This window comes from Nannospalax galili, unplaced genomic scaffold (genome assembly GCF_000622305.1).
Source record: "Nannospalax galili isolate Female #2095 unplaced genomic scaffold, S.galili_v1.0 scaffold17, whole genome shotgun sequence".
NCBI lineage: Eukaryota > Metazoa > Chordata > Mammalia > Rodentia > Spalacidae > Nannospalax > Nannospalax galili.
In genome coordinates, this window is record NW_008342276.1 from 5,462,025 (window position 1) to 5,475,578 (window position 13,554).

A 13,554-nucleotide genomic window follows, 5' to 3' on the forward strand; every position below is an offset into this window, starting at 1 on the left:
GATGATGTTTAGTGATCAGGCTCAGCTGAAGTCATGATGATGGTAGTTATTTCATGCAGAAGGGACTGCTTTATAGCATCATCTTATTAAAAGGACCTGTAATTTAAAAGGATTTGGTGCTAGGCTCCACATATGAGGGAGAACATACGTCATTTGTTTTCCTGAATCTGTGTTACTTCACTTACTGTAAGTTTCTAGATCCATCCATTTGCCTGCAAATTTCATTATTTCATCTTTCTTTACTGCCGAATAGAACTCCATTGTGTAAATATACCACATATTTGTTAACCACTTGTCATTTGGGGGGCACTTAGGTTTCTTCCATCTCTTAGCTATTGTGAAAAGATCAGCAACAAACATGGATGTACAAGTGTCTCTGCAATAGGATAAGTTCTTTGGGTATATGCCAAGGAGTGCCATATGGAGTTGACTTTTGTGCAAGGTGAAAGATATGAATTTAGTTTCATTCTTCTACAGTTAGACAAGGTCTTGTGTATTCTAAGCTTGCCTGGAACTGGCTATGTAGTAGAGGATGACCATGAATTTCTGATCTTTCAGCATCCAACTCCTGAGTTCTGGGATTATATGTTTGTACACCCAGTTTTATGCATTTCCTAGGTATTAGTGGATTGACACCTGGGAAGAGGGAATCTCAGTTGAGGAATTTTCTTTACTAGATTAAACTGAGTCCATGTCTGTGAGATATCTTCTGTTTCAAGAGAGCCCAATCTTGATGGTTGGTGCCTTCTCTGGGCAGGTGGGCCTGGCCTATATAAGAAAGGTAGCTAAACAAGCCAGGGGAAGCAAGCCAGTAAGCAACATTCCTGTGTGGTCTCTGCTTCAGTTCCTGCCTCCCGGTTTCTACCATGGCTTCCTTCAAGGATGGACTGTCACCTGTAGGATGAGATAAAGCCTTTACTCCCTAAGTTGCTTTTGGCCATGGTGCGTATCACATCAGCAAAATTCAAGCTAGAACATTATTGAGTTTAGGGCTTTATGTATGCTAGGCAAGCACTCTACCAACCAAGCTACATCCCCAGTCCTGAGATTTCTTAACAGTTGAAAATTTCTAAACTTTGAATTGATTTTATAAGCTAAAGAACAAGTTAACAATTCCTCTTTATTTTATTTTTTATTTGTTGAAATAAACCAGTTCTGAAGTCATACAAAATATCATCTGTTCAGTGTCAAATAAAATACTTTAGCAAATGGAAAAATCCCTTTTTAACTGATACATACACTATATATTTATACAATGTATGGTTGTATACTTATATGCTTTTTTTCTGTTTTGACTCAGAGTGAACTCCCAAAATATTATTTTAATTGTTTTTGTATATGTTTTATATCTATACAAAATTCTTATTTGTCACAAATTTGAGACTTCAAAATAAGGTTAAATGCTAACGGACATTCTAGCTAATAGTTTTAAGGATTTGAACCAATTAGTTACAGTCCTTAGGCCTCAAGCTCTCCTTTGGAAAGCCTTTGGAAACACCTTTGGAAAGCATTGTAAGTGTGGGAAGACAGGGGAAGAAGCTCTGAATAAAATGTGTTGATCCCCTGACTTAGCTAAAACAGCTTATAACACCAGAAAGCAATGCAGGGGCATAGTTTTGCTTCAAAAACTGTGTATTGAATTCATTGTATGTATTGAATTGATACTTTAAATATGAATTTATGTTCTCTGTGCAGTTCAGTAATAAAGCATAAGGGAAAAAATTGAAGACAATTGGACTTGGAGTCTGAAACAGCTGGGTTTCAGTTCTGGATTCTAGCTTGTTTCCTCTGGGGCAAGATCCTTAACTCATTTTTCACATCTTCAAATTGAGTATAGTAATTCACACACCCTTGGAGAATTGTGGTGAGAATCAAGTGAGTTAATGCATATAAAGTTTGCAGAAGAGGCTCAGGCTGGACCAAACAGTGAGTGCAAAGAACCAACTAGAATACTGCTGATCCCCCAAAGGAGGTGATCCTTATTTTCAGTGACTATTGCTGTGTCAGTGACACAGCCTAACACAGCAGCCTGTGATTGTGCAATGGGGCAGAGCTCAGCTGGTCTTTGCCATGTGGTGTCAGCTGAGGTGACTTGCATCCCTGGGGAGCTCGGCTGGGGAGGGACTGCCAAGATGACCTCACTCCTGCCTGGTGTCTCATCTGGAGGCTGCAAGGCTGGGGTTGGCTGTCTCTCTTCTGCAGAGTGGCTCAGGGTTCCGGAACAGTGAAATAGAATCCTCTCTCCAGTCTGGTACTTCCTTTTGGTCTACAGTTGATTCTTTAGAGATGAGTGTGTTTTCTGAACTGGCTCTTAGTTTAGAAGAACCCTTTCTTCTCTTTCAAAAAGGGTTTTCAGGTGTTCCATCTTAATTTTTATCTACTTATTATAACCAATCAGGAAAAAAAGAAACCCAACCAACAAACCATCTGACAATTAGACAGAGTAGTGAGGGAACTAAACCAAATCCTAATTCCAGAGGCTCACACTATATGTAGAAGACAGATTGCATAAAGACATAAAGTAAGTTCAGATGTGACTAGTGCCAGGGAGGAAATTGCAAAAGCAGTGTTTAAGAATAACCCTACTGAGAGATGTGGAAAGTGAAAACCTTCCATGGAAGTCATAGCATAGTTGCGAGATGAGGAGGACTAATTTTGAAAAGAACTGAGCAATATGGTCAAAGACAAAACAAATTGCATTACAAAGACCTTGAGGTGGAAAATGTCAGAGCAGGGCAGGTTAATATGGCTAGAGACCAGACAGAGGGCCAGAGGAAGTACTGGGTAGTATCCTAGAATATACAAGGTCAGGGTGATGTCTTGAGATGTTTGGGTTTGATTTGGAAGCCAATAAATATAGCCCGTGAACATTAAAGTGGAGAAGGGGCCTTTTACATTTCTATAAAAGTCACATCAACTGTCATGAGTAAATACTTGGAGTTATTTACCTTCCTTTTAACCTCAGATATCATCAGGATTAGTCACAGACAGTATTTCAAATAAAAAAATCTTATATTGTTCCAAATGTGTCTTGGAAATATTTAAGTGGTCCCTAATTTGGCAAAGTCTGATGCCAGGTAAATATGGTTATTCATTTAATTTTCTAGACTATCCCCAGAGCTAAGGCATGCTGTCATGGGGATTAAAGACTTATGTAAACCACCAGGGCGTGGCACAAGATTTTCTCTCCATATTGTGCTGCTTGGCATCCCAGCACCAACCTCCCAGTGAGAAAGCTCTATCAGTTCTTGTCTTACCTTCAGGGTGGCCTGGAGAGGGAGGCATCTTCCATATCCCATCTTGTCTCACTTTATGCTCTTTCTTCAAGGTCTATTTTTATACCCTTTTTGTTTTTCTTCAGGACTTAATAATCCCTTACCTGTATATATGTATTCCCCCAATGTGTATCTGTGAAAGATAGACAAGTATTTTGAAAGTTTAATATTTCCTTTAATGTTAATGTTTCTCTACATGGTTGGTTGCCTGTGCAGTTATTACAGAGATCTTCATGTATGATACAGCTATGGAGCAAGCAGAGCCCAGGCAGTGAAATCAAAGCTGAATGCCCCTAGTAGACCTAGCTAGAAACTTTGTTCATACTTACATCAGCCTTATAAGTTGTATGCACCTCGTGTACCATCTGAAAATTATCCTGAGGAACAACTGATAAGCAGTCCAAGTAAGGTTAGAATGTGTATATTTGTATTCCTTCTGGCTTTGTAATTCAGTGTTCAACTTTGTAGCATTTAGAGTTCTGCCTCCAGCCACACTACAGACAGACAGCAATAAAATGATTCATGTAGTTGGAGAGTATCAGATATAGACACTGTGGGTACTCTTCTGCAGGTTGAAGTAGATCCCATCACTACGTTCCCTCTGAAAGGCTTGACACCTCTCACAGAGTACTCTATTGCCATTTTCTCCATCTACGAGGAGGGACAATCCTTGCCCCTGGTTGGAGCCTTTACCACAGGTAAGCCTCATTCTGATTTGAAAGGTTTCAAAAGTGCCAGTTAACAAAACTAGAATAGATTCTTCTTCACATGTGACTTTGGAGAGAGTGTATATTCATTTTTAAGATATTATTAGCAAATGAATAATTAGATAACTAGCATTTATACTGGCTAATTCTTCTCTATAACAATAAGGAAAAGAGAAAAGGCCATCTAATTCAAAAGGTTAAAGTCCCCACACCCATGCACACATGGGCAGCACTAATGGACTATGTGAACTAAAAAAAAAAAGGACATAAATTTGGGAGGGGAATGTGGGAGCATCCAGGAGGAGTTGGAGTGGGAGAGTGGATATGGTTGTATTCATTTATGCAGCTCTCAAAGAACAAAAAATGCACAAAAACACCATTCACAAAGCATACATTGCTGTCTTCCTAACCTTTTTCCTTTTTCTTATTCCTTGGTAGAAATTTTTATGTCCCCTTCCATTCATGTGTGTGGGTACATTAAGCTGAACTCTAAAGTTGCTGATACCCAACAGTTTTTGGCCAACAGAAATGGCAATCAATACTATTTAACTAAATATATCATGATATAGCTGTATGGTAATGGAACCGAAAACTCTTAATACTGTGTTACGAGTTCAGGACCACTGGGAAGAACCACTCGGACTCAAAAGTTCAAATCAGCCAAATCTATTTAGCTGGCAGCTGCATGGCTGGGAGAAGGAAGCTTTAGAGAAAGTACAGAAATACAAGATGCTAGGGGCAGCCCAAAGCCTTAAAGAAAGCAGGTTTGGAAAAGTTTATGGAGAAGAAAAAGAAAGATTAAGCTTTTGTGAATTCTTCAGAAAAGTGGGCAGACTTACAGTCTATATGACTGTGGCTGGTCCAGAAGTCCTGCACTAGGAGGCGGGATTCCAGGCAGGAAAAATTCTCTATCTTATTAATGCACCAGGTATTCTGCCTATCTATTTAGGATAACATAAGGTGAGCCCGCCTTCCTACGGGTGGTCCTATGACCAGATGATTGACCAGTGAAACTGGAAAAGTGGGTCTTTTAACAGACTAGATTTTATAGCCTTGACCAGTTAAATTTATGGGGCTGTTACAACAGCAAAGAATGATTCAAATTAAATAGGACACATGAATATTTTATCTTCCACTATACTCTATAGTTTCCCAATAAACAGAGAATGTTTTTTGCTTCATGGTGGCAATAATTATGCTGTTGTCTTCTTCTTCTCCTCCTCCCCCTCCTTCTCCTCCCTCTCCTCCTCCTTCTCCTCCTCCTCCTCCCCTCCTTCTCCTCCCCCTCCTCCTCCTTCTCCTCCTCCTTCTCCTCCTTCTCCTCCTCCTCCTTTTCCTCCTCCTTCTCCTCCTCCTCCTTCTCCTCCACCTCTTCCTCCTCTTCCTTCTCCTCCTCCTCCTCTTTCTCCTCCTCCTCCTCCCCTTCCTCCTTCTCCTTCTGTATTATGTCTCTGTAGTTTGTCACTATCTAAGAAATAACTTACTTTTAAGAGTTTGATCAGAGCTGCTTTGAATCTACAGATCATGTTGAGAGGAGCTGACATCTTTCCTCCTCCTCCTTCTCCTTCTCACAGAGATCCACCTGCCTCTGCCTCCCAAGTGCTGGGTAAAAGCATGTGTCACCACACCCAGCCTGTTTTCCTTCTGAATTTATTGATTGCACTTGGAAACATATTTATTTCTAAACCAAGTACATAAGAAGGTAACTTGGAGAAAAATTAAACAAATCTGGATGGAGAGATAATGCTTACAGGAAACAATAATTAAACAAAATCTCCTTCGGGGAACTCTACTTGGATTTTTTAATGGTGTCTTATCAGAACTTTTAAATCCCTGATTTCAAATAAAAATCAATGACTTGAAGATTTATTTTGGGTATATTTGGGGATTATGCTTTCTAAAGTAAATCCCCAAAGTGTGTATGCTGTGAGACAGTGGAATGCATGATGAATGATATTTCATTTCCGGCCTGTCAACACATTCACATAAAAAAGATGAAGTTTCTTCCTCAGACCTGGATTCATTGCCTGGGAGTGATATAACCACCAAAATGTAGAGAGCTAAAAGGGAGCATTTCTCCAGGCTTTGAGGTACTCTTTAGCTAATCTCCTCAAAATACCAGGAATGTATTTTGTAATATCTTTGCAAAATAATTAACATGACATTTTTAGTTTTAAAAAAATGTATTTTTGCCAGGCGTGCTGGTGCACACCTTTAATCCCAGCACCTGGGAGGCAAAGGCAGGCAGATCTCTGTGAGCTCAAGGCCAGCCTGGCCTCCATAGTGAGTTCCAGGACAGCTGGAGCTACAGGGAGACCCTGTCTCAAAAAGACCAAAAAAAAAAGTATTTTTGTATGTGTGTATGTATGTATGTATGTATGTATGTATGTATGTATGTATGCATGCATATGAAGGCCAGAGGACAACTTTGGATGGAAACCTCAATAAGGCCAACCAACCTTCTTTGAGACAGGGTCTCTCATTGGTCTGGAGCTCACCAATTAGGCTAGACTAAGTTGGCCAGCCAACTCCAGGGATCTTCCTGTTTCTGCTTCCCCAGAACTGGGATTACAATCAGGGCCTTCCACACCTAGAATTTTTATGTGAGTTCTGGGGATTAAACTTATGTCCCCGTGTTTTTGAGGCAAGCAGTTTATGACTGAGCTATTGTCTCAGCCTCATTTTTTAAATACTTGATGAAGAATAATGCAATATAAACAATTCAAGAGTTCTGGAGTTACTGGAAAAGTTTTAAAATCCATTTATTTTTGTGGTTTCCCTAGTTTATTCTGTTGGAAGTTACTAGAAACAGATATGTAAAGCCACAGTGGATAGATTGGGGCTGCTTGTCCTTCTTCTATGACTTTCCAAAATGGAAAGATCCCAGTCTCCCTTCCTGTGGGCCCTGGGAACTGACTGAGTTTTTCTTTCTTGCCTTATTTACAGAGGAAGTTCCAGCCCAGCAATATTTGGAAATTGATGAGGTGAAGACAGACAGTTTTCGAGTTACCTGGCATCCCCTCTCAGCTGAGGAAGGGCAGCACAAGCTGATGTGGATCCCAGTCTATGGTGGGAAGACGGGAGAGGTGAGTTAACTGTGCCAGACTAAGCATTAACCCAAAGCATGTTCTCTGGAAGTGTTGCCTAACTGCCGCACCAGGGTTGTCAGTATTTTATGGTAGATTTGAGAACTCCAGAAGTAAGTAATAACTTCCAAGGTGTGGCATTTGGCATTTCATAAGCACCAACTCATACTATGTTTCAAAGACTAAAATGTGCATGACCAGGGCTTTATGTACCTCATATAGTTTCAGATTCCTTGATTTTCACAAATAATACCTAATAAAACTTTAAAATGCCACTTTTGAAATATTAAATTATTTGTTGTGAAGCCAATAAAGTCTCGAGTTAGATTTAAATATTGATTTCAACAGCCTCGTAGTGTGTTATGTTTAGCTGTTTCTTGCTTATGCACAGAAAATTTCCCCTTTGTAGTTCTTCTCTTCTAACTCTCATTTCACCCTTTTATTTAAGTAACCGTAGGCAGTAAGCACGGAATGTTTTTCAGGCTGCCGTAAAAGAAGAGCAGGACTCGTATGTTATTGAAGGCCTGGAGCCTGGCACTGAATATGAAGTTTCACTGTTGGCTGTACTTGATGATGGAAGTGAGAGTGAGGTGGTGACTGCTGTTGGGACGACACGTAAGTCCTGTTCTGGCCACGTTGAATTCCTGCATCCACCATCCACAACCATGCTGTCTTCCCCAGCAGGTTCCCAGTTACATCAGCCTTACGCTCTGTTATGGAGGCGTCCACTTTTCTTTGTCGCTCTGGAATTCTTCCTAAGTCTTCTCAGTCAGTAACATTGATGTGTGGAGCCCCTTAGTGTTTAGAGTGTTATCACCATGAAGGCAGGGAGCATTTCTGTCTTGTTCATTATTTTATTCTCTGGCACTGAGCCTAGTGTTTGGCACATCTTAATTGCACCATGAATATTCATTGAGTTCATAAGTGGATAGATAAATGGATGTATGGATAAATGGATGGATATAATCATTTATAAAGCATCAAACTGGCCACCATGCCAGGCCATAATGTGTCCAAGAGTTTTTAGAGTTTTCTAACTTGTTTTTGGTCCCAAGATTTCTTTTCCAAAATTTCTTCACTGATTGTTTATCCCTTCTTTTAAAAATGGGATATTAACTACATATCATATTCTCTTAACTGCATTCCCTAGAATCAAATTCTTAAGACAGAAAATTGCATTCAGAAGGTTTTTGAAGTTGCAGTCGGGAGGCCCTTATGTTATGTTATAAATTGAAGAGAGCATGATTGTGTACAAGGCAAGTCTGCAACAATCCTCAGCTAATCCTGTTAGAAGCCCCAGAGCTGGGAAAACCCTTCTCAATTGTGTTACAGTGAGGCAAAGGGGCCGAAGTTGTGCACCTCTGTATCCCCAGTTGGTGGGGAGGGACTACCCATTAAAGAGGCTGAAACCTTTTAGGAGCAACTCAAGACATGGGCATCCAGTGCTTGAGCACCTGTTGGCTGGGTGTGTAGGTCTGCAGTTGGATACAGAGAGTACCACAGTCACTCCGTTGCACCATGCACCCAGGAATAGACTCAAGACAGAAGACCCACATTTTGCCTGAGCACATTACCCTCTTTGGTGGTCTTATTTGGTAAAATTTCACAACTTGTGCTGCAATTTAATCTCATTTAATTATCATGGCTATACTCCCATTTAAAAAATAATTGAGAGGTTTCATAATTTTGTAGCTGTATCTCAAGGCTTTGTGTGAAGTCTATTATCTGTGATGAGAAATTAATTTCCTTGTAGCTCAGTTTGTTTCCTGTGGAAAAAGATTTGCCTGCCATCCATCTCACTTTTTCTTTTTTCCAAGTCATAGTCAAGTTTGTTGGAAAAAAATAAGACAACATGTGTAATTTCTTTCAGACGTTATACAATAATTTATGAAAATCTATGGAGTTATTGTCTATACAATTTTTAAGTGATGAATTTTCTTTTCAGTTGACAGTTTTTGGACAGAAACACCCACAACTGTAGAACCTACTAGACCTGTGACTTCAGGTAAGGGCACAGAGGAGCCTATTTCTCCATAAAATGTTTCATTTAAAGAGAAGTTATGTTTCATAATTTTATTTCGTTTATACCATTAATTTAAAAAGTGATGTTATTTCCTTGCTTTTTGGCGCAGTTTGTATTTCACCAACTCTGTAACTTTATATTTTCTCTTCCACTAAGCTCCGTCCAGTATTCTAGTTCATCATCTCACCATTAAGCTCTTTACTTTGAATTTTTTAAATGTGCATGTATGTAAGTGCACACCATCTGACATTGTATTCCTTGAACTGGTGCTGGGAATCAAACACTGGTAGTCTCCCCCCACCAACTATACCAGTTAAATATCCTGGCTGCTGTCTGACATCTTTACTATTTTTGTCAAGATGTAATCACTGTACACGTCAAAGACCTAACACAGTCTGACACACAGGAAGAATTCAATGAATGTTTTCTAAATGAATGAATGAATGGATGGATGGGTGGGTAGATGGCTAGATGGATGGAGGGAGGGAAAGATTTACAGTCAAGATGGACAGAAGGAGAAGAATTCAGAGTGAAAGGGAGAAGGAAAAAAGGGAGGAGAAACCTTCACAGATGTGGATGAATGTTCTAGGGAACACAGGTGAAGAAATGTGGGCAAATATTCCAGAAAAGATAACATGTGTGGGCTGAACAGATAAAGACAGCCTGAGTCAGGAAGTTGTATTTGAGTGACTAGTGTTAAAATAGGCCTGGGGGCAGGTGAGTAGATATGTGTCAGATGCTGCATTACACAGGGAGGATGATGAGGTCTGGTCCCCCATGCCTTCTTCTCTAACAGATTATTAGTATGAGGACCATGCTCTCTTTGAGCTCATGGGCTGAGTTTAGTTCAATAGCTTTCCTTCAGTTCTACTTAATAGCATATAAATGGGCAGATAGGTGGGAAGAGTCCTTGGTCTACTACTGGATGCATCTCTTAAGCCCATTTTTTTGTTTGCAGCCAATAGGTTTCTGGGCCCTGTTATCCATAAATGTGGAGCTTCCGCTTCACATGATCTGTATCACAGTTACACTGGGTGATTCTCGTTACTGATAATATCTGTATCTTGTTTGTACTACAATGGGCAACAAGTTCTTTAATCTTTGGTTGTATTTGTTCCAGTTTTCCAGACAGGAATCAGAAACTTGGTCGTAGATGATGAAACTTCTTCTAGCCTCCGGGTAACATGGGACATTTCTGACAGCAATGTGGAGCAGTTTAGGGTGACCTACCTGACAGCCCAAGGGGACCCTACGGAAGAAGTGGTAGGAACGGTCTGTATAACTACAGCTGACCAGAATTCCACAGCCTTTGCTGGCAGGGCTAACGAGGCTGTCTGCGGAGATGAGAGCTTTCTTGCTTGCTGATTCTATTGTCTCCAGAAACTAATGTTCTTGTTCAAACCAGACTTCGCTGTTGGTTTCTTCCAGGCTTTTCAAGTCTAAAGCCTGCTCCACACAGTTTCATGCTAATCAAGTATCTGTATCTTGCTTCTAGCGTTACTTCTGCCTTGCCCATTTCCTAGAGCACCCAAATAGGGCTATAAAAGGGTCATTTGGCCAGGCATGGTGGCGTGTGCCTATAGCTCTATTTCTAGAGAAGCTGATGCAAGATGATCAGTTGAGCCCAGGAGTCTGAGCCCAGCCCTGTAAACATAGCTAGACCCCATCAGTCTCAAAACTAAACCAACCTAACCCAACCAAATGAAGACAAGAGAAAACAGAGAACCATTAGACACTTTTATTGTATAAATGTATGCAAGAACATATATAAAAGTTTAAGGCAGGTATTAAACTTTTTGCCCTTGGAAATCTACCAAAAAGCTTTTTAAGCAAAGCATACAAGAAAGGTCTTGCTTGTATAGCTGAGGTGTTCCTAACAATGCATCAAGCACTGAAAAACATATTTTTCTCTGACATCAGCTCATTTTGAGCATATTTATAACAATTTCTCATTTATTTTTAATCATGGGTATCTCTTCTCAGGGATTTGTGGTGTTTTTTAAAGCTGTTTTCCCAACATTTCTACGTGGTAAACCTGACACACTCTTAATCATGGTCTCCCCATGTTTTCTTAATTTATGCCATATCGTCCTTTTTAGTCTAGAACCTGAAATGGTTTCTTATGTACATGTCCGGTGAAAGCAGAGCACTTAGTTCAAGGCTTTAGTCAGAAGGTACTTAACTTCTTAGGCATAGTTAATGCTCTGTTTATAGCTTCATTATTGCATTTTTTGACTTTTGCTCCATTATTTTTAATACTCTAGGGAAGAATTCTCTGAAATTCATCATTACTCAGGAATAAGAGAGTAACATTGATTTTGTTGTTGTTTTGTTTGTTTTCCCCTTATGTGTAAGCCTTTGATGGCAATCAGTTGTTTGAGCCCAAAGTCCTTTCAGGAAGGTCCTTCATTTCCAGATGCTGGAGGGAAAATTACAGGACACAGTGATGGCTTCAACAGGAGCCTTATATATTGTGAAAAGCCAGTAGGTTCCTGAAATTGATATGGGGATACTTGGCAAAGTTTGTGGACACTTAAATGAAACAGGTTGAACTATAAATTCATTCTGACAGTACATTCCAAGTGATTCATGATTGGCAAGTTTTAAAAATTAGAGGGATGCCTAGGCACGCCAGGTGGAGGTGTAATTTGTGGCCTTTATTTTCTCTATTATGACCCTATTGTACCCCGATGCCTAAAAATAAGACGTGTAGAAACTTCCCAGCATATGGAGCTTCTCCCTTTGTTTCCAAGAAACACATTAAGCTTCCTGGTGCTAATTCCTGTTAATTTGGAAAGAATAACAGTTTAATCTCACACGTGCACTTGTAAACTCTGCAAAGTAAAATAATGTTTACTTTGGGTTGTTTCTAGATCATGGTTCCCTTTGGTGTTTCTTTTGTTGAACACTGTTTATGTTTGAAGCACTTGGACAGTCTTAGTCAGTCCCAGCTAAACAAACTTTTAAAGAAAGTGAAAAATATTGATAAATTTGCTCTGTGGCAAAGTTTTTATTTTTATTTTTTCAATATAAAAGAAAGCATTTTGGAGTTCTTTAAATACCAAACTCCTTTAGTGAATTTTAATTAGATTTGTCCATGTAATTTATAGGTACTCGGTTAATTTTTAAAGACCCACCTGAGGATTGAGAATTTATAGTTGTATTTTATCAAATACTAGTGATACACAAATGTAGTGACGCATTGTTTTTTTCTTTAGTTAATCAGCCAATTACTTTTTTGTGTTACATAGTATATGTGTGTATGCCCGTGTGTGCTCCTTTGGAGACCAGACGGTGACTTCTAGTATCTTCCTCTACCATCCTCCACCTTATTTTTAAGATAGAATCTCTCAATGAACCTGCAGCTGGCCATTTGGCTTCATTAGATTGACTGGCCAGCAAGCCTCCAAGATCTGTCTCCACCCTGTAGTGCTGGGATTCCAGGCACATGCAGCTATGTCTAGTTTTTTTTTTGTGGGCTCTGAAGATCTGAAGTCAGCTCCTCATGCTCTATCAGCAAGTGCTCTTGCTTGATAAGCCATCTCTCCATTCCACATTATTATTGGAGATAGAAAGTAAGATGCATCTAAGTTTCGATTATGAAACTAAGGTAGGACAGTCAGATGTAGGCCAATGACAAAGTCCAAACTTCTTGAAATCATGTGGACCAAACAATAACTTGTAATACTGATGCCTGGGCTGGGAAGATAGTTAAGTCAATAAAGCACCTGCCTTGCTAGCACGAGGTCCTGGGATATACCCCCGGAACTCATGTTAAAAGAATTCATGCATCATGGTGATGCATTTGAAATCCCAGCCCTGGAGAGGCAGCGAGCGATGGGGAGATCTCTGGGGACTGCTGGCTATCCCCCCTAACCTGCTAAATAAATAACAAGCCAAGGAGAGACCCTGTCTAAAAAAATATGGATGGTACTCGAGGAATGACACTCAAAATTGTCCTCTGGCCTCACCATGCACATGTGCACACATGCATGTGCATCCATACATATATATGTGCACACATACAACACACAAAATAATTATGCCTCCCAAGGACAGATAGATGACTAAAACATACTCTAAAACAGACAAGGATGTGTGTCCTGATAATTAGACATACTTCTCTGACTATTTTTCTAGATTTTCTTTAACCCCTAAAGCTGACTGCATTTGTTTGAGGAAAGGATAAGACAGTACTAAGCCTGGAGAATAGTGTGCATGTACAACATTGGAAACTGAGAGAAAACAAAAGAAAATAAATTTGCTAGTTAAGATATACAAATTACTCATGTACTTTTTAGGCATAATCAAATCTACCAAATAGTGTATAGAAAAAATATTTGAACTCTTACATATAAAACTCACTATCAAATATTTCATAAGGTCTGACTTTCACTCTGCTTTAAAAGACAAGGGTGACAATGACTCTGATCTCAGTTTTCTTGTCGGGATAGAGATATCGC

General features: G+C 39.7%; 1 protein-coding gene across 1 annotated transcript in view; it reads left to right on the forward strand.

Moving 5' to 3' along the window:
- The window catches only part of Col14a1 (collagen type XIV alpha 1 chain), a 241,977-nt gene that overhangs the window by 112,282 nt on the left and 116,141 nt on the right, over positions 1-13,554 (forward strand). The window contains exons 15-19 of the mRNA XM_029565850.1: positions 3,847-3,973; positions 6,929-7,068; positions 7,551-7,683; positions 9,014-9,073; positions 10,212-10,363. Of these exons, the coding sequence (XP_029421710.1) occupies positions 3,847-3,973; positions 6,929-7,068; positions 7,551-7,683; positions 9,014-9,073; positions 10,212-10,363 (612 nt within the window). The remainder of the gene's footprint in view (positions 1-3,846; positions 3,974-6,928; positions 7,069-7,550; positions 7,684-9,013; positions 9,074-10,211; positions 10,364-13,554) is intronic.